The sequence below is a fragment of the Somniosus microcephalus genome, chromosome 1, assembly GCF_052327205.1.
Source record: "Somniosus microcephalus isolate GS21.2 chromosome 1, FLI_Smic_1.0, whole genome shotgun sequence".
Taxonomy (NCBI): domain Eukaryota; kingdom Metazoa; phylum Chordata; class Chondrichthyes; order Squaliformes; family Somniosidae; genus Somniosus; species Somniosus microcephalus.
The window spans coordinates 215,440,711-215,461,987 of NC_140987.1; the positions used below are offsets into that span (position 1 = coordinate 215,440,711).

The 21,277-nt window shown below is 47.2% G+C and overlaps 1 protein-coding gene across 1 annotated transcript in view; it reads left to right on the forward strand.

The window, feature by feature from the left end:
- map1b (microtubule-associated protein 1B) overlaps nucleotides 1–21,277 on the forward strand; it is a 127,448-nt gene that overhangs the window by 69,880 nt on the left and 36,291 nt on the right. The window contains exon 3 of the mRNA XM_085989950.1: nucleotides 14,579–14,661. Within this exon, the coding sequence (XP_085846076.1) occupies nucleotides 14,579–14,661 (83 nt within the window). The remainder of the gene's footprint in view (nucleotides 1–14,578; nucleotides 14,662–21,277) is intronic.

Genomic DNA, 21,277 nt, shown 5'->3' on the forward strand with positions numbered 1-21,277 from the left:
CAGCTGCGAACCTCGCCAGGGTCAATGAGGCGAGCAGTGGGTCTGCGGGGATGAGAGGGATCGAAAAGTCCGCTGTAGAGGTGAGTGATGGGTGCAAGAGTGGAGAGGTAAGTATGAGTGGTGAGTGTAAAGTGTTAGAAAAAGTTTACTTACCTTTGCTTCTTCCTGCAGGTTTCAACCCTTGGGGATCCGGAGGTGCCTCATCTCAACGGCAGTGATGATAGAATGGCTGCTGCATTCTCAGATGCAGCAGCCATCTGCTTTCTGCTGAGGAGAGAGGTTTTGGTGTGCCTTCAGTGCAAGGGCTCACCTTAGAACAGAGATCGTCAGTGTTTGACAGCTTCTCAAAGCTGTCAAACACTGACAATTCAGCTGTCAACATTTTTTTGACACATGAAACGTCATATGGTGACGTCCTCTGTCACCGGCTTTCCCTTAATTGACTGGCTAAGCCCACAGGGCGGGCTTAACAAGGTCAATCAAGGGAAAATAGCGTGGGTTGGTCAGACGTCGTTGGGGGCAGGACTGAAACCCGAAAACCAGCAGTCCCGCCCCCAATGGGCCCTCATTGACAAAATCCAGCCCTGGCAGTCATGGAGAGCCTTCAGTCCTGGCAAAGCACTTCCCCAGAGAGAGAGAAGGAAAATCAGGGGACCACAATCAGTGTTGCTGTTGTCCACCTTCTGGTATCATGCCCCAAAGCAGCATAGGCACATGCCTATAAGCAGGCTACCCACCCACCTCTGAGTGAGTGAGTGGTGGAGATGAGGGGAAAGATTAACCCCTAGCGACTGTAAACAGCATGATGGCTTCTGTCTAGACCACTTCTAACCTTTTGTGTGTTGTGGTAGCATTTTTGTATCCAACGATAAATGCATTAATTTATTTATAAAATGGTCCATGAAGTGCTACATTAAAAAAAAAAAATTCTGCAGTATTAGAAATGTGAAAAAGTCATTTTTCAGAAGCAGGAAGCATAATTGGATTTTGAGAGTGTTTAACATTGAAAAGGGTCTGGGTTCTTTGTAGCATCAGTGCATTAAGTATTGGTTACCATGCATTCTGTAACAGATGGGCTTCACCTTCACTGACCAAGTGCCAAGAGTAACCTTCAGCTGCTTGGGAATGACAAATCGTCATGTTGCCCCTTGGCGACATCATCCGAAAACACAGCGTCACTTTCCACATGTACGCTGACGATACCCAGCTCTACCTCACTACCTCTTCTCTCGACCCCTCCACAGTCTCAATTGTCAGACTGCTTGCCCGGCATCAGCAGAAATTTTCTCCAATTAAATATTGGGAAGACCGAAGCCGTTGTTTTCAGTCCCCGCCACAAAATCCGTTCCCTAGCCACTGACTCCATCCGTCTCCCTAACTTCTGTCTGAGCCTAAACCACACTATTCACAACTTTGGTGTCATATTTGACCCTGAAATGAGCTTCCGACCACATATCCGCAGCATAACAAAGACCGCCTACTTCCATCTCTGTAACATCGCCCGTCTCCGCCCTTGCCTCAGCTCATCCACTGCTGAAACCCTCATCCATGCCTTTGTTAACTCTAGACTTGACTATTCCAACGCACTCCTGGCTGGCCTCCCACATTCCACCCTACATAAACTTGAGGTCATCCAAAACTCGGCTGCCTGTGTCCTAACTCGCACCAAGTCCCCTTCACCCATCACCCCTGTGCTCGCTGACCTACATTAGCTCCCGGTTAAGCAGCGCCTCGATTTCAAAATTCGCATCCTTGTTTTCAAACCCCTCCATGGCCTCGCCCCTCCCTAACTCTGTAATCTCCTTCAGCCCCACAACCCCCCGAGATATCTGCGCTCCTCTAATTCTGCCCTCTTGAGAATCCCTGATTATAATCGCTCAACCATTGGTGGCCGTGCCTTCTGTTGCCTAGGCCCTAAGCTCTGGAATTCCCTGCCTAAACCTCTCTGCCTCGCTACCTCTCTTTCCTCCTTTAAGACAGTCCTTAAAACCCACCTCTTTGACCAAGCTTTTGGTCACCTGCCCTAATTTCTCCTTATGTGGCTTGGTGTCAAATTTTGTTTTATAATGCTCCTGTGAAGCGCCTTGGGACGTTTTACTACGTTAACGGCGCTAGATAAATACAAGTTGTTTTTGTTGTTGTTGTCATCCGCGTTCTTCTTCAGAAATCCCAGAGCATTTACAGTTTTAGAATTCAACAGTACTAAAAATTTAACATGGAATGAAAAACAAAAAGAGGGAAGAAAGACAATTTTACTGTAGAATTTTAGGTCATAAACATTATTAGATGAAAGTAAATTGTTGCTAATGCAAAGGAAATTGGCTGCTGTCTACCTCAAGTAAAACACTGCAAACTTGCAGTATTACTATACAGATCATAAATTCTGATACAAAGCATTGAATTCCTGGTTGATCCATGGTGACTGATTACACAAAATGTTTGCAGGATCTTTACTGTTACAGCTGCCTCTGGGTCAAGGCTGTTCTAACCTGTCCTTGCATCACCTAGGAAATGCAGTCAGACTGCAGAGAGACAGAATCATGCAGCGGTAGTTTTTTCAATCTCCACACTGGAAATGATGCCAGAATGGGGGTTAATCTGCTTTTAATTAATTTTAAAACAATGGTAATGATTCTAGACGATGTTACCAGTAGAATCTCATTAACAACGTTGCTTGTGATTCTACAGCTAACAATTCCCACCTCAGGCAACGAGAACTTTAATAAACAGTGAGACACTACCCTGTCCTTTCTGCAGGTGCCCAGTAACTTGCTGATATTTCATCATAGAAACATAGAAGACAGAAGCAGGAGTAGGCCATTCGGCCCCTCGAGCCTGCTCCGCCATTCAATGCGATCATGGCTGATCATCCAAATTCAGTACCCTGTCCCTGCTTTCTCCCCATACCCCTTGATCCCTTTAGCCTTAAGAAATATATCCAACTCCTTCTTGAATATATTTAATGAATTGGCCTCTACTGCCTTCTATGGTAGAGAATTCCACAGGTTCACCACTCTCTGGGTGAGGAAATTCCTCCTCATCTCTGTCCTAAATGGCTTACCCCTTATCCTTAGACTGTGACCCCTGGTTCTGGACTCCCCGACCATCGGGAACATCCTTCCTGCATCTAGTCTGTCCAGTCCTGTCAGAATTTTATAAGTTTCAATGAGATCCCCTCTCATTCTTCTAAACTCCAGCCCAATCACCCAACCTGTCCAAATCATCCTGGAGTTTCTCGGCATCCTCCTCACAGCACACTCACCCACCCAGCTTTGTGTCATCTGCAAATTTGGAGATATTACATCTAGTTCCCTTCTCTAGATCATTAATATATCATCTTTCTAAGCATTAGTTAATAGCAAAACAGACACTCACTGTGGAGTGGGTGAATATGGGTTTCTGTCACCATTGGGCGAACGGGAACCATGACTTTATATTCGGCCATTGACACTGAGTAAAAACTGCTAATTCAGTCACATCTATTATTAAGTATCTTACAGGCATCCTGTAAACAGAGTATTGTAGCCTGCATATCGCCTTATCTGAGGAAGGATGTTCTTGCCATGGAGAGAGTGCAGCGAAGATTCACCAGGCTGATACCTGGGATGGCAGGAATGACGTATGAGGAGAGATTGGGTCGATTGGGCTTATATTTGCTGGAGTTTAGAAGAATGAGAGGGGATCTCATTGAAACTTATAAAATTCTAACAGGACTAGACAGACTAGATGCAGGAAGGATGTTCCTGATGGTGAGGGAGCCCAGAACCAGGGGTCACAGTCTAAGGATAAAGGGTAAGCCATTTAGGACAGAAATGAGGAGGAATTTCTTCATCCAGAGAGTGGTGAACCTGTGGAATTCTCTACCACAGAAGGCAGTTGAGGCCAATTCATTAAATATATTCAAGAAGGAGTTGGATATATTTCTTGAGGCTAAAGGGATCAAGGGATATGGGGAGAAAGCAGGGACAGGGTACTGAATTTGGATGATCAGCCATGATCTCATTGAATGGCAGAGCAGGCTCGAAGGGCCGAATGGCCTACTCCTGCTCCTATCTTCTATGTTTCTATAACAAATGATGTATCTGAGATCAGCCAGTGGTTTTCAGTATTGCATCACTGCTGAAATACAGAATCTGGCATCAGAAAAATACAGATAAGAGAGGCCACTTGGCTCATCCATGCAGGGGGAAAAAATCCCTGCATCACATCTTTTAACTGTATCTAATCTTTGCCCCTTTGTTTGCCCTAATAACATGTTCCTGGCAGTTCCATGCCCATAGAACATAGAAGGTTACAGCACAGAAGTTTAAACTCAGTCCATTGTGTCTTTGCTGGCTCTTTGCTAGAGCAATGCAAAACTAATCCCTCTGCTCAATACTCTTTCCTCTGCTTCAAATATTCATCCAGTTTTCTCTTAAAAAATTGCAGTGGTTTCTGTCTCAACCACACCCTGTGGCAAAGCATTTCCTGCTCCACACCCCTCTGCATTAAGAAGCTTATCGGCACCATTTTAAACCTTGTGTCCTTCTATTAAGTTCCGTCTCAACCACCTCCTTTTCAAGTATAAAGGAACGTATTTACTGTGTTCATTTCAGGAAAGTAGCTATAGGCACTGGCTCTCTACATTTACGTTCCTGAAACTAGTACCTTTTAATCTGACAGTTTATTCATAGACCCACATAATCATGGATCCATGGTACCATCAGTTCCCTAAGCATGGGGACATTAATACTGTGGAGTTCAGCCAATGCATAGAGCCATGCATGTTTTCAATCAGTTGCACTCATCTAATTTTTTTTTTTAAATGCCTTTTGACATTTGACGAAGTTATATCTCATTTCCATGGGGTTGAACACATCTGCCCACAAGCCATCAAAGCTGATTTTGAGTCCTTGCTAATAAAGATCACATCTGCTCATAGACATCTCGTACCACACTCCGTGAGCAATGATACCCAAGTGAAATGAACACCAACACCTCCAGGAGGTCACTTATAACCAAGCAACATCGGACTGGAGCAGCACAAGCTGAATTATGTCTATTCTAACAATATTATGAACACATTAAATTTTAATTCAGGTTCTAAATATGCAACATCTGAGACCTTGTTATATGATTGGGCCAGAATTTGCAGTCGGAGGCTTCCTGCGGGCGGATGCCTCCGACCTGTAAAAAATCTACAAATTTACCTGGTGGCCCGGGAGGTGCGGAGACTCGCGCTCCTGGGTCTCTCCGGGTACGTGCTGGTAGAGGCCCACGTATCCCGGGGTGCAGGCGGTTCGCAAGCACCTCTAGGATCACGTGGGCCGGACCAACCAATAAAAGAATGGGAATCCCCATTTGTACTTATGGGAGTTCCGTATGTACGGAATCCCCATAAGTATGAATGGGGATCACTTAAAAAATACACAAACACATAAAATAAATTTTTAAAAATTACATATTTGAAATTAATTAAAATGCCATTTAATTTAAACAAAAGTTAAATTTTTTGAAAAAAAATTTCTATGTTTTAAAGGGGCTAAAAATAAACTTACCTTATTGGACAGGGTTTTTAATGGGCCAGAAATTCGGGTCGGAGGCTTCCCGCGGGTGCAAGCCCCACACCTGCACTTACCTAGCGCGCCGGCCGTTGTGCTGTGGACCCGCGTGGGATTCCGATCCTGGGCCTGCTTCAACTGCCGGCGCGCAGTGCTTGCGTATCCCAGGGAAGACCTGTCAAATCTATGAATACAGTTCGGCCCCAAAACATAACTAAAACTTCAAATAATTTTTTTTTTAAACATCAGATTTTAAAAATAACTATAAATTACATAAAATAACTATTTTAAACAATAATTTAAATTTTTGAAAAAATTAATTACAGTTTTTAATGGGGCTAAAAATAAACTTACCTTTCTTTAAAGTATTAAAAAATAATAATTAGCCTGACTCACAACCGCCTATGAGGAGGACCGGTGGACTGCCTTTAGCCTGGCTCTTGCCTTTCAACGTGTCTGTCTTTGGTGGCCTTACCAGAAATGATACTTCCACCAATATTGCTCTCGGGGCCGTAGGAGCACACAAGCAATACCAACATGTCAAGGTGCAGGCCCTCGGGAAGGAGTGGAAGAGAGGTCGAGGAGAAGCATAAAAGGCTGGAATCAGAGGTACTGAAAAAAAAGAAAGACTTGCATTTATGTAGCGCCTTTCATGACCACCGGACATCTCAAATCGCTTTACAGCCAATGAAGTACTTTTGTCACTGAGCGTGCGGGGGGAGATTGCAGAATTAGTGTGGCATAAGATTTTAAATTTAATTCATTGGAGCAGATGGTGAAAAGAATAGCCAGACAGGGAGGCTTCTGGGAGTTTCTGCCCATGACTCATGTTTTTGTTAGTGTCAAGATGACAATACATTCACCCACATTGCGGTTGTAGATGGAAAGGGCCTCGTTCACGAGTGAACAGACATCTTGGAGAAAAATACAGAGAGGGGTGGTGATTGTTGATCTGCCATTGAGGTTAGTGTGAGTGGGATGACGAGGAGGTTGGTGAAGTTACCTCCTGAGAAGTGCGCTGGCCAACATAGTCCAGAAGAGTGGACGATGGGGCATATGTTGTTGTGGCTCTTCAGGAGGGAGCATTGGGCCCAGTAGAGAATCTCGATGAAGGCAACTGAAGAATGCTATGGAATTGTTCATCAGGGATTTGGTCCTGGGACGATGGCAGGAGAGAAAGTAGGCTGAGGAGTAATAATCGGTGAGAGTAGGGATTGGGATGGGCCTGATGCTCGAGTAGGGGAAGATGAAAGGTGGACTGGCTCGGTGAGGGGAAAAAGAGGAGAGCATTTTCGGGAAAGCTTCTTTTGCCCATGAAACTGTACCCCATCAAGAATAAACACCTTCAAGAGAGCGGGAAAGAAAACTGGAAAAAAAGTAGCCATTGATTCTTACACAGAAAGTACCATGGACCCTTCTTTAAAGAATGCAACCAAAATATTTAGCATAATGCTTTAATCTGTAATTACAAACACAGTAGGAAACATTCATTTCCATTTCAAGTTAATTTTAAGATAGAGGATAGAACAAAAGGGTTTAAAATACAATTTTCTTTTGAATATGGCTTTACTGACAAATAATTAGGGACAACAGAACATTTTTGTGTTCCTGGTATTTCAATGACGGGACTCAAATCTACCGAAGTTCTGAAAGCGTTAAGTAATTCCTCCTCCGAGCTCGGAAAGCAATGTGATGTCATCTATAGGCTGCCATCCCCTTCGGTAGCCAACAGCAAGAAAAGAAGGGATTGATTGAGCTGCGCTCATACCAAACATATGATTGTGCACAAGAGCCTGATTGAATTAACAGAACAATGCTTGTTCCAAGGTGATGAATGTGCACTTGTGCACCATGTCTGGGGTCAGACAAAGTCCTGGTCACAATGTGCTTGTTCATCCAGCAGGACGATGGGGCAAGACCTATTGCTTTGAACGCACACATTGTGTAGAGATTTGCTGGCTGCAGGAAAGCGTGAGTGTACCAAGTCTGGATGCCTTCTACTATAGTACCACTGGGAATCATTACTGATGTGAGTCATCATATGAGGAGGCTGCTACTAACCTAATGGCATAGCCAAGCTTTTCAGAGCCCCTTAGAAATCATTACATTAAAATGCCTGTTCGTTAAATAAAAAGAAAAATCACGCAGTGTCTGCTACAGTAATTGCATATAAAGGGATTGTCACATAGGCCTAGAAATTCGGTGGGCTGCGCCACCAGTTAGCGCCTAAAGAGGGCACTCAGTGGCTTTAGCGCCACTGGCCACGCCTCCTGCGATATTTAGCTGGGGCGCTAATGGCGGCGTTAGCCTGTTGCGCTGCGCCGCCACCGATGACGTCATCGGTGTGCGCAGCGCCCCGCTACCGCCCCGATCTTGAGATTTGGTAGCGCCCGCCTCTGTAGCGCCATTCGCAAATCGCGCCCGGTTCACAGGGCCTACCTGTGGCGGCAATGGCGCAAATTAAGGTGGAGGTGCGGGGCGGCCATTTTTTTCAGCGGCCGCCTGCCAGCACCTCCGTCCCCAGCCTCCTGATCTCCCCCCGCAGCAGTGCCGGCTGTTTTCCGAGAGCCCGGCACTTCTCCTCGGTGCCGGGCTCTTTTGCCGGCACTCGCGATCTCCGATCGCGCTGGTGCAGGCCCCTCCCCCTTAAGAATGGGAGGAAGGCCTGCAGTACCGCAGCGCGCCATGCCGCAGCGTGTGGCGCTGCGGCACGTTGCGCTGCGATATTCAGTTTCAGCGCCCTAAGAGGGACGCGGAGTGCCTCGAGCCTCGCCCCGTGTCCCACTTGGGGCGTTCAAGCTGAATTTCCGGCGGTCGCAGATGCTCCGATCGCTGCGCTAATTCCGGCGCCCAGGCGAGCTTGGCGCCCCGTTTGCGGCTCCACCCAATTTCTCCCCCATAATCTCAATGTTAAAGCGCTTATTGGAAGAGAATGTAATGACTGCTAAATGTTTCTTAGCTTTTGGTGCATGTTGCAAGTGCTAATTGTTCCTATTTATGCTCAAATATTTAAAGTCAACCCTCGGAGGAATAAAATATAATTGGATACGGAATGATTGCAGCTGAACAACATTACTTTTAAAGTTAATAATGAGTATGAAACTGCATATTTGTAAAGTTGTTGGAGTGAGGAATGAAGAATAGATGTATTACCAGAATTTGATATTTAGTGTTGCTCACAATGTTCTTTAGAGATAGTTCATTTATTTGATCTATATATTCAGTTGGTTTAAAGTAAGCTTATTATAATATATAACTAATAACATCTAAGAATAATTCTAATCCAAGCAGAGAATTCCAATGCACTAAATCAAGATCCCATTCATCATTGTATAAAGTTTCCAATCCAGCCATCCTTATACAATGTCATGATTAAAGTATAAAATGTTACTAAGTTTTGAATGCTCAGCGTACAACAGATAGGTGAATGAAACACTGCTCCATTTAACCTAGAGGTTGTAACATACCAAGTGGAAGCTTGATCACGTGTATAAAATATATGACTGTTCTAGTTGAGTTACTAAAAAAATGCTTGGTGTCAAAGATTTGTTGTTTTACTCTCTAGTTTATAGAAATCCTGTTCCAAGCACAGATTGTCTTGGCAAACTAGGGTGAGGGTGCATCTGTGCTAACAAAACCCTCTCAGTTTATCTGCATAGCCTTGTGTATATAAATCATTAAGAAGTAAAACCCAATAATTGACAAAGTGAGGGAGCTTTCTCTGCTGGTGTACAGCGCATTCATTAACAGTTTCTGTCCTCATCTTATTGATGTCTTTTTAATACTGCTAGAGCTTCTGAATTTCTGGTACTGTATATAGGTTTATGCTATTAACACTATTTGGCCAGAAATGAAAGGTGTTATGTGTCTTTTCCTATTTTTGAAACTCCAAGGATTTTTCTGTCAAACAAACAGTGGGTTAAGAATAGATGCACACACTGGGATAGAAAGTCTGAAGGAAATAGGTACAACAGTCACATAGCTAAAGCAAGGAATGGGTTGAAAAATAATAGGGGTAATTTTATGAGGCTCCATTAGTTGCACAGAGCCTTGTTAGACATGAGCACAGCTCAGAGATGGGGCTGCAAGGGCAGTTTCAGCAAGCCTACAGTCCCAGTGCAGAGCTCGCTCGATGGGAGCACGTGTCCAAGATAGAAATAGTACAATATAGGGTAGATTGCTCCTGACATGGAGCCTTATGTATCAGACGTATATATTAAAAATGAGGGCGTGGAGATTAGCAGGTCCCACTGGAGTTTCCGAGGACCGCCTCTGAACTCAAATTCCCAGTAGGCGCTCCTGCTTCAGGAAGCTTCATACTAGGAGCGCAAATTCATGAAATCTACTCTTACAGACCAAATTCTCCAACCTGCATTCGCTGCTAGACAGCCTATGTATTAGCAGTGGAGCATCATAAAATTACCGCTAATGTTTTACCTTCAAAACCCATTACTGTGACTACAGTCTTGGGTGGTGTCAGCTGGGCAGCAGCAGCTGCAAATCTCCGGAATCTTTGGTGACATGTTTTCATTGGTGCTAAATAGCACTCTTGTGTTATTAATGTTTACTTCATGTGAGGTAAGCAAATCCTTTTAAGTCCTGTTCTTGTCTCCTTATTTTTATGGCTCGTGTATTATATAAACCTAAACATTGTATTTCATCCGATTTGAGAAACTTTAGACCGCATCAAAAATAAAAGCTATCTGGCGAGGTTTGTGACACCCTAACCACACTGCTGTTTGGAAATGTAGGAGAGGAATGTTCAGTATTCAAATAAACACTATGTGCTGCACAATGTTCTTGCATCTAAGATTTGCAAGTGGGTGGTGCTGGCAATCTGGCTGGTAGTATTTTCATTATGTAGCCTGGTAATTTGCTGAGCACATCTACAATGTAACCTGGAGGCAGGCCTCTTGGGAGCTGAGTGCGCTGACAGCTCAGTTTGTATTGATGGGGAATGCAGATGCCAGTGTCAGAGAGCTATGCTGACTGCAGCACTCTGCCTGCAATGATTTCTGAAGGACCAAGTTGCCTTAAAGCCTTGAGGATTGTCTCCACATAGATTGAAGAGTTCACAGAAACAATCTGTTGTGAAAGTATTCTGCATCATTCATATCAGCTCTCTTTAAATTGAGGCACCACTGTTGTGACCGATTCTATTTAATGGGTTTTCATTCCAGTGCAATCCGTGTTGTGCAGTTTTAAAAATCTGTTTCTCTATCCTTCCATACTGTGAATTCAGGAGTGTTCAGGAGCCTGTATAATACTGTTTTAAGTATTATTTTCCTACCATGCCAGATATTTTAAATTTCATGGTCAGGATTTTCTGCTGGGGTAATTCCAGTGGGTGGCGTCAGAAAATCAGCTGGGGAACTATTCCACTCATTCTCCAGAGGCCTTCCCCTGGAAATGATGAGGGATGTAGCATACATCTGCTCAAATATGGGTGGGTGTGTTAAAAAATGTGCAAATGACAGGAATAGGTCATACAATTCTTTCTACCAAAATGAATAACCTCACATTTCTCCACATTAAACTCCATCTGCCACCTTAGTGAGTGGGCAATAAGGTGGCAGATGGAGTATAATGTGGGGAAATGTGAGGATATTCACTGGTAGGAAGAATAGAAAAACAGAATATTTTCTAAATGGTGAGGAACTATTAAATGTTGGTGTTCAGAGAGATTTAGGTGTCCTCGTACAGGAAACACAGAGCGTTAACATACAGGTACGGCAAGCAATTAGGAAGGCAAATGGCATTTGCAAGGGGGTTGGAGTACAAGAGTAAGGAAGTCTTGCTACAATTGTACAGGGCTTTGGAGAGTGCACACCTGGAGTACCGTGCACAGTTTTGGTCACCTTATCTGAGGAAGGATATACAGGAAACTTTGTGCTATCCGGAGGTGAGCTATCCGGCAATCTGGAGCCACTGGCAAAAATCAGCAGCCCTTTTTTATTTTTTTTGTTTTTTTTTTGCTTTGTTTGAACAGTCAAGCTGTGCAAGGTCTGTAGCTATAGCAACAGCTTCAGCTACAGAGCTTTAGGGCCACACCCGAGTGTTTAGAAGCTGTTGCTATGCACGGTGGCATAGTGGTTAGCACTGTTGCCTCACAGCGCCAGAGACCCGGGTTCGAATCCGGCCTCGGGCGACTGTCTGTGTGGAGTTTGCACATTCTCCCCGTGTTTGCGTGGGTTTCCTCCGGGTGCTCCGGTTTCCTCCCACAGTCCAAAGATGTGCGGGTTAGGTTGATTGGCTATGATAAATTGACCCTTAGTGTTAGGGGGGATTAAATACATGGGGTTACAGGGATAGGGTGGGATATGTATTGGTGTAGGGGTTACGGGGATCGGGTGGGATAAGTGTCGGTGCAGGCTCGATGGGCCGAAATGGCCTCTATCTGCACTGTGGGGTTTCTGTGATTCTGTGATTCTGTGAACAGTGTTTGTTGTCAAATACGGAGATAAGAATCTCCGTATCTCTCAACATTAACTCTGGAGAGTACGGCAGTTTTCAGGCAACCGCAGCAGCTCGGTCCCGTGGGTGCCGGATAGCACAAAGTTTCCTGTACTTGCCTTAGAGGCAGTGTAACGAAGGTTCACTAGATTGATCCCTGGGATGAGAGGGCTGTCCTATGAGGAGAGATTGAGTAGATTGGGCCTATACTCTCTGGAGTTTAGAAGAATGAGAGGTGATCTCATTGAAACATATAAGATTCTGAGGGGGATTGACAGGGTAGATGCTGAGAGGTTGTTTTCCCTGGCTGGAGAACTAGGGGGCATAGTCTCAGGGTAAGGGGTCGACCATTTAAGACTGAGATGAGGAGGAATTTCTTCACTCAGAGGGCTGTGACTTTGGAATTCTCTACCCGAAAGGGCTGTGGATGCTGAGTCGTTGAGTATATTCAAGGCTGAGATAGAACATTTTAGATTGTTTTGCCAAAGACATGATGAACTGAATGGCTGCCCTTTGTGCTGTAAGTTTCTGTGGTTCTGTTAATCCTGGTACAGAGTTTCACATGTCCGGAGTGGATATTAGAGTTCAGGCATACAACCCCATGATTTTAAAACAGAGATGAGGAGGAATTTCTTCTCTCAGAGGGTCGTGAATCTTTGGAATTCTTTACCCCAGAGAGCTGTGGAGGCGGAGTCATTGAATATATTTAAGGTGGAGATAGACAGATTTTTGAACAATAAGGGAGTCAAGGGTTATCGGGAGCGAGCAGGAAAGTGGAGTTGACCAGATCAGCCATGATCTTATTGAATGGCGGGGCTGGCTCGAGGGGCCAAATGGCCTACTCCTGCTCCTGTTTCTTATGTTCTTATTTTCAGTCCACTAATTTTAATGAGTAAAAATCATGGGAGTGGGGGTGTGTAGAGTGCTGACTGCAGATAAAGTTATAAAAAAGCCAATACAATTTCGGGTTTATATATAGGGGTATAGAGTACAAGAGTACAGAAGTAATAATAAATTTATACAAAACATAGTTAGAATACTGTGTGCCATTTTGGGCATCTCATTATAGAAAGGACATTACTGCCATAGCGAGCATTCAGTGTAGATTCACCAGGATGATAGTGATGAGAAACTGCAGTTATGAGGAGAGACTTGTGATACTGGGATTGTTTCCATTGGAGCAGAGATGGCTAAGAGGTGATTTTTTAAGTTATAAAGGGGGAGAAATTGGGTAGAGCCCCGTTTGGGGCGCCAGCCTCGCCAATGCGCTAAAAGTAGCGCCCCGAAAACATTCGCGCCCCCGCACCGGAAATTGAGTTGTTGCGCCCCAAAGGGAAGCGCGGCGCTACTGGAGGCACCCCGCATCCCTCTCGGGGCGCTGCGAGTGAATATCGTGGCGCTACGTGCCGCAGCGCCACACGCTGCAGCACGTCGCGCTGCGGTATTGCAGGCCTTCCTCCCCTTCTTAAAGGGGAAGGGCCTTGTGCAGCGTGATCTGGGGCCCAGCTGGGCCCCCGAGGATCGGGAGTGCAGGCAAAAGAGCCCAGCACCGAGGAGAAGTGCCGGGCTCTTGGAGCGCAGCCCGCACTCTGCGGGGGGGGGGTTCAGGAGGCCGGGGACGGGAGCGCAGGCAGGTGCTGGCAGGCGGCCAACAACAAAAATGGCCGCCCCGCACCTCGCCTTTAATTTGCGCCTCCCCGGCCGCAGGTGGGCCCCCCTGAACCTGTCGGACATAGCGTCCGGCGGTAAATCAGGGGGCGCTGCCAAATATCGCAGCCGGGGCGTCAGCGGGGCGCTGCGCACACCGATGACGTCATCGGCAGCGGCGCAGCGCTAACGGTTAGCGCCACCACTAACGTCCCGCGGAATTTAGCGGGAGACGTGGGCAGCGCCGCGCCCGGGCGCCAGTTGGCTTGCGACCCACTTAGTGCCCTCTTAAGGCGCTAACGGGTGGCGCAACCTACTGAATTTCTCCCCCAAAGGGTTTTAAGAGTGAATAGAAGACTTCTCACATAAAAGGGAAATGTTTTTCAGCTTCATTTATGCTTTTGAAGTAATATACAGTCCTGACATGTTTGAATGTCATTACTATTGCTAGTCTGGAACTTTGCTGATATACTTTGGGGGAATATATTCATTAAATCAGAAACACCAATGACATTACCAGTAGGAATGGACATTTTCTTTTCAACTTGTCTTTTATCATTGTACAGTGAAATAGTCCAAAAGAACAAGATACTATTAATTTTAATAGTTCCTACAATTTATACTAGTAAAGTTTTGGAAAATTAACAAATAATTGATCCAAATTTGACACACAGGGATCCTAATATCCTGAATGCTAATTTAAAAACTGTTTGATGCAATTTCTAAAGTGAATTTAGTGAGCATAATGTAAAATATTCTACCAACAAATGAATAACTGATCCTATCCAAATATATATTTGCCTTTGATATTAACCTTCCTCTATTTGCTCATGTTCAGGTATAAGTGGTTTTGTCTTAAAAGGAGCAAATCATCTTTACGGGATACATTATCCAGCATGCACTGAAATCTTTTTATTTACACACTTTTTCTGTGATAGGTCAGAAAATTCTTCACCACAGAAGTGATGTTTTGGAAACCGTTGTCCTCATCAACCCTTCAGACGAGGCAGTGAGCACTGAGGTAAGAGAACAGCAGGAACTTGACAGATGGCAGGGAACACAGGGGAATGGGATAGTGAAGAATATTGAAATGCAACACTGATTATGCTGTGCTATAGCTTGCTCCCTGTGGGTTTGTAGGTTGAAACTGTCGTGGTGGTAAAGGGATAGAGTTGATATGGTTGGGTTCAAATCTCTTTCTGGAGTTTGTAGCGTAAGCCCAAGCCTGGACTAATAATCATGACTTCAAATCCTACCATGGCAGTTTGAGAATTTGAATTCAGTTTGAAAAAATCTGGAAATCAAACAAACTGGTATCAATAAAAGTGACCATGAAGCTGTTGGATTGTTGTAAAAACACATCTGGCTCCCTAATGTCCTTTAGGGAGTGAGCAGTGCTTTTAATGAGCTCCTCAATTCCCCACTTGAAAAGTCAGGACAAAAACACCTCACTATTAACAGTCCTTGTTACCCCTTCACCAATCCCTTGATTCTACATTAAAGAACATTGAAACATCAGCCAACCTTTATGTCAAGGACTTTCTGACAATGCAGACTAAGAAGCTGTAATGAAAAGAATGTATAGATGTGGGGCATCTGCTTGTTGTGCATATGCTGACAGTGAGGACAAGCTAAAGACAAGGCTGAAGCGTTTGCAACTATCTTCAGCTAGAAGTGCCGAATGAATGATCCATATCGGCCTCCTCCTGAAGTCCCCACCATCAAAGAAGCCAGTCTTCAGCCAATTCGATTCACTCCACGTGATATCAAGAAACGGCTGAGCGCACTGGATATAGCAAAGGCTATGGGCCCCGACAACATCCCAGCTGTCGTGCTGAAGACTTGCACTCCAGGACTAGCTGCGCCTCTAGCCAAGCTTTTCCATTACGGCTACAACACTGGCATTTACCTGACAATGTGGAAAACTGCCCAGGTATGTCCTAGCCACAAAAAACAGAACAAATCCAATCCGGCCAATTACGGCCCCATCAGTCCACTCTCAATCATCAGCAAAGTGATGGAAGGTGTCGTCGATAGTGCTATCAAGTGACACTTACTCACCAATAACCTGCTCACTGATGCTCAGTTTGGGTTCCACCAAGACCACTTGGCTCCCAACCTCATTACAGCCTTGGTCCAAACATGGACAAAAGAGCTGAGTTCCAGAGGTGAGGTGAGAGTGACTGCCCTTGACATCAAGGCAGCATTTGACCGAGGGTGGCATCAAGGAGCCCTAATAAAACTGAAGTCAATGGGAATCGAGGGAAATCTCTCCACTGGCTGGAGTCATACCTAGCACAAAGGAAGATGGTTGTGGTTGTTGGAGATCAATCATCACAGCCCCAGGACATCGCTGCAGGCATCCTAGGCCCAACCAACTTCCGCTGCTTCATCAATGACCTTCCCTCCATCATAAGGTCAGAAGTGGAGATGTTCGCTGATGATTGCACAGTGTTCAGTTCCATTCGCAACTCCCCAGATAATGAAGGAGTCAATGCCCGCAAGCAGCAAGACCTGGACAACATTCAGGCTTGGGCTGATAAGTGATAAGTAACATTCGCTGCACACAAGTGCCAGGCACTGACTATTTCCAACAAGAGAGAGTCTAACCAACCACCGCCCCTTGGCATTCAACAACATTACCATTGCCGAATCCCCCACCATCAACATCCTGGGGGTTACCATTGACCAGAAACTTAACTGGACCAGTCACATAAATACTGTAGCTACAAGAGCAGGTCAGAGGCTGGGTATTCTGTGGTGTGTGTCTCGCCTCCTGACTCCCCAAAGCCTTTCCACCATCTACAAGGCACAAGTAAGGAGTGTGATGGAATATTCTACACTTGCCTGGAGGAGTGCAGCTCCAACAACTCTCAAGAAGCTCAACACCATCCAGGACAAAGCAGCCGCTTGATCGCACTCAATGCACCATCTTAAACATTCACTCCCTCCACCACCAGCGTACCGTGGCTGCAGTGTGTACCATCTACAGCCAAGGCTTCTTCGACAGCACCTCCCAAATCCACCACCTCTACCACCTAGAAGGACAAGGGCAGCAGGCGCATGGGAACACCATCACCTCCAAGTTCCCCTCCAAGTCACACACCATCCTGACTTGGAAATATGCTGCCGTTCCTTCGAACCCCGCTGACGCACTACTCGCCTCAGTGACCCTGGCAGGGTTCACTGCCTTCGGGAAGCCCGCACTTCAGGGCTCAAAATGGGGATAATCCTCTTATCTGCCTGTTAACTACCTCTGTTTTCCTCTCTCCACGGATGCTACCTGACCTGCTGAGTGTTTCCAGCATTTTCTGTTGTTATTTGAGTTTCTAACTCGCCTCGCTACCCACCTGCCCAAAATCCGCCTGGACTTACAATTGGGGCTTTGGACTCAAGTGCAGCCAAGACTGACTGGATGAAAATCTAATCTGTATGCTAGCTGTAATGGTTTTATGTGAAATGGTTATGGCACCAAATCTACCTGCCATTCAGCACAAATGAGCAATCTCACTGAGATAACTGGTATGGAGAATGGAAAAAAAATGCCTTAACTTCTGAGGTTAGGACTGAGGCACGAGTAGAGGGAGCTTTACTCTGAAACTCCTCTGGAAGTACTTGATACTGACACTGGATGCCTGAAATAGGAAGGGTTCCTCAGCACTAACATCTCTCACCTTGAGTACAAAAGAAAAGTTGGAAAAAAGCTGATGCGGGGGAAACTTGTTCCTGCACCTTTTATCAAGAAATTCTTTAATTAGTACATAGAGCAATCTTGTGGCCTAGTTACCAATAAGCTTAGCATTTAGCTGGAGTAGGTTTCATAGCACTAAATGCTTCTAGCCATTCAAGATCATAATTGGAGGTAGTTCGGGTCATTTATCAGGAGTTGGGGGACATCTGCAGTTTCCTCTGACCAACCATTTTCAGTTGCTTCGTCAGCCTCATGACTTCGACCACCGAGAAGGATAAGAGGTAAAATCATGGGACTACCATCATCTCCAAGTTACACACCATCCTGAATTGGACATATACTGTGTTTTTTTCCTCATCATTGGAATTCCAGGATTTTGACTCTTTTGGGAGCACCATCAGCACAATCGCTGCAGCAGTTTAGGAAGCCCCATCACCACTTTCTCAGGGCAGCTAGAGGATGGGCAATAAAAATAGCTTTGCCACATTCCCGAGAAGAAATTGAAAAAATCTTTTTACATAGAATTACATAAAATCACCCCCCATGTTGTAGTTTCTATCAATGGGGACGTGATGGAGGTGGGAAAGCTGCTTATCGGGTTTTAGTCCCGCCTCCATCGACGTCCGGCCAACCCACGCTATTTTCCCTTGCTTGACCTTAGCGGGCTTAGCAGGTCAATTAAGGGAAAGCCGGTGACAGAGAACATCAGCATATGACGTTTCATCTGTCAAAAATCTTTGACAGATGAATTGTCATCATTTGACAGCTTTGAGAAGCTGTTAAACACTGACAATCTCTGTTCTTTGGTGAGTCCTTGTACTCAGGACTCACCAAACCTCCTTCCTGAGCAGAAATCAGATGGCTGTTGCATCGGAGAATGCAGCAGCCATTTTGTCATCTCTGCTGTGGAGATGAGGCAGCTCCGCAGCCTAAAGGGATGAAACCTGGAGGAAGAAGCAAAGGTAAGTAATCCTATTAAAACACTTTGGCCTAGAAATTCAGTTGGGCGCGCCAGCCGTTAGCGCCTTAGGAGGAGTAGATCTCGAGCGCTAGGCGCTTAGCGCCCGGGCGCAGCGCGATCTGCGCCTCGTCCCAACTTCAGTACAAATTTAGCGCCGGCGCAAAGTCTTAGCGCGCGCCCTGCTGCGCGCGCAGATCATGACGTCATTTACTAGTGCAACGCCCTTTGTGCGCCCCGAACCGGAACTTCACTCGCGCCGGGCCATTGTGCGCCAGGCGGCCCTAACGACTCTGAAGTGGAACGGTACACAGCCGAGGCGGGCCGCGGGGAGCGCTAATTAAAGGGCACTTACCCTGCAGTATAAAGGCCAGCCATTTTGCAGCATTCACTCTTGTGCAACGGTTTTTTGGAGAGAGACCAAGGAGGAGAGCTTACTGGTTTGGACCAACACTAGGACAGGTATTTTTGGCTCAGGCCAGAGCTTAGCAATTATCTTTGCTTTCATTGAGAGCTCAGTGTTTGCCAGCATATAATGGGGGCTGCATTGGGTGCCAACCCTGACTTTCAGCCTTATGCCAGAAGGGCTTACAGACGCCGTGAGAGAGTGGCAGCCCTGGCTAGACGCAGAGGGGGCAACAGGCGTCGCCAACTGAGGCCTTACCCACCCAGGGTATACCGCCAGCAGTCCTCCTATCTGACCATGTCTGCCGCGATGTGTGTTAGGAGGCTGCGATTCAGAAGGGAGGTGGTTGCAGACATCTGCCAGCTGCTTCACAGAGATCTGCAGCCACAGCTGATGCGCAGGACGTCTCTGTCGGTGGCAGTGAAGGTGACGGTGGCTCTCAACTTCTATGCCACCGGCTCCTTCCAATCCGCTGCTGGGGACATCGCTAACATCTCCCAGTTCGCCGTGCATTGCTGCATCCGCCAGGTGACCGAAGCCCTTTTCAGAAGGAGACATCAATTCATCTCCTTCCCCATGACCCTGGACAAGCTGCAGCAGCGTGCAGTGGGATTTGCAAGAATAGCGGGCTTCCCCATGGTGCAGGGCGCCATTGACTGCACGCATGTGGCTTTGCGGGCACCTCTGGAGCATGCCGAGGATTACCGCAACCGGAAGGGCTACCATTCCCTCAACGTACAGCTGGTGTGTGACCACAGGCAGCGCATCCTAGCTGTCAATGCCCGCTTTCCAGGCAGCAGCCACGATGCCTTTATCCTGCGACAGACAACTGTGGCTGACATGTTCCAGGCACAGCCTCCCCCAAGAGGATGGCTTATCGGGGACAAAGGCTATCCTTTGTGTACCTGGCTCATGACCCCGCTCCGCGCGCCCACGACCCCTGCTGAAGAGGCATACAACGAGAGCCATCAAGCGACTAGGAACATCATAGAACAAACAATCGGCGTCCTCAAGCAACGGTTCCGCTGTCTCGATCGCTCCGGGGGAGCCCTCCAGTATTCGCAGGAGCGAGTCTCCCAATTCGTCGTCGTTTGCTGCATGCTGCACAACCTGGCTATCCGCAGGACTCAGGCACTGCCACCTCACGTTGGACCACCACCTCAGGAGGAGGAGCATGAGGAGGAGGAGGACGAGGAGTACCAGCCCAGGAGGGAGGCACAAGGTCCAAGGGCCGCCCGTCGGCGGCTTATTGAACGTCACTTCTAGGCCCCCTGTCAGGGAATGGCTTGTGCCAATGAAAGAACATGATTGCAGCCACTCCGCAAGCCCTCAGCCGGTTAAGGCAACAAACACTTCAAAGATCAAACATGGACAATGTTAATAAATAAAATGCTTTATTGTACAAACTCAGGGCCCTTCCCACATGAAAACCAAAAACAGACGAAACCCCCAAAAAACACTCAAACACATTACTCGCTCCCACAACCTGGAGAGGATTAACAAAACTGCGCCACTAAAATGGCCACATCCTCGGCCTTCAAAAAACAAACATCCAATTCTCGGCCTCAAAAAACAAACATCCAATTCTCGGCCTCAAAAAACAAATACAACTGGCCACACATTCGACTTTTTGGCCCGCTAGGGCGATGCCTTGGCCATCTTTGTGTGGCCCCTGCCCGCCCTGCTGCTCCTCCTCAAAGTAAGGCCATTGGCTGCTGCAAGGCTGGGGGCAGGCTCCTGAGGGGCACATGTCATGACGGCAGATGCCCTTGGGGGTCGGCCTAGTCGAGGTCTGGCCGTCGAGTGGGCGGCTGTTGAATGCTGCAGCTGTGGCTGGCCAGCATCAGTCGCTGCAGCAGCTCCTGCCAGCTCCACTGGGGGAGTGGCAGTGGCGGCTGGAGGAATGGGGGCAAGCTGGCGGATGGCAGGCGCTCGCTGGTCGCCTGAGACACTGGCACTCGCCCGGGCCAGCACTGCAGCATGCGCACCAATCTGCCGAGGGACAGACCGCTGTGCTGCTGCAGCGTGCCGGGTGCCCTGGCGATGCCTGGCTGACACAGCGAGTGTGGCAGCAGTGAGTGCCCGTGTTGACCTGTTCAGTGACCTCATCAGAGCACCCAGTGACTGCACGGCACCACTGATCAGCTGCCCACTCGCTGCCTGAGCTGCCCCGAATGCCGCCCGACTCGCTGCCTGCTCTGCCCCGAATTCCGCCAAACTGATGGCCTGTGAGGCCCCGACGTCGGTCACACTCCGAGAGAGGGACTCGATGGCCTCAGGCAACCGTGCCACTACCCCCATGAGCTCCGTGTGCCGGCGCTCCGAGTCCGCGGACAAGTCCTCGAGGCGTTCCATCTCCTCACCGAAGACCATCTCTGGGGAGAAGGCCGCCGAGCTGGCCGACCCTTCCTGCGTTGCTGGACGCCGCTGGGCCCAGCAATTGGACTCCCCTCCGACCCTTCCCCCCCCCTCTGGGGAGAAGGCCGCCGAGCTTCCACCCCCCTCCCGCGTTTCTGCAGGCCGCAGGTCCCATGAGCTCCCCTCCCCTCCGACACTTCCGCCACGCTCCCCTCCAGGGAAGA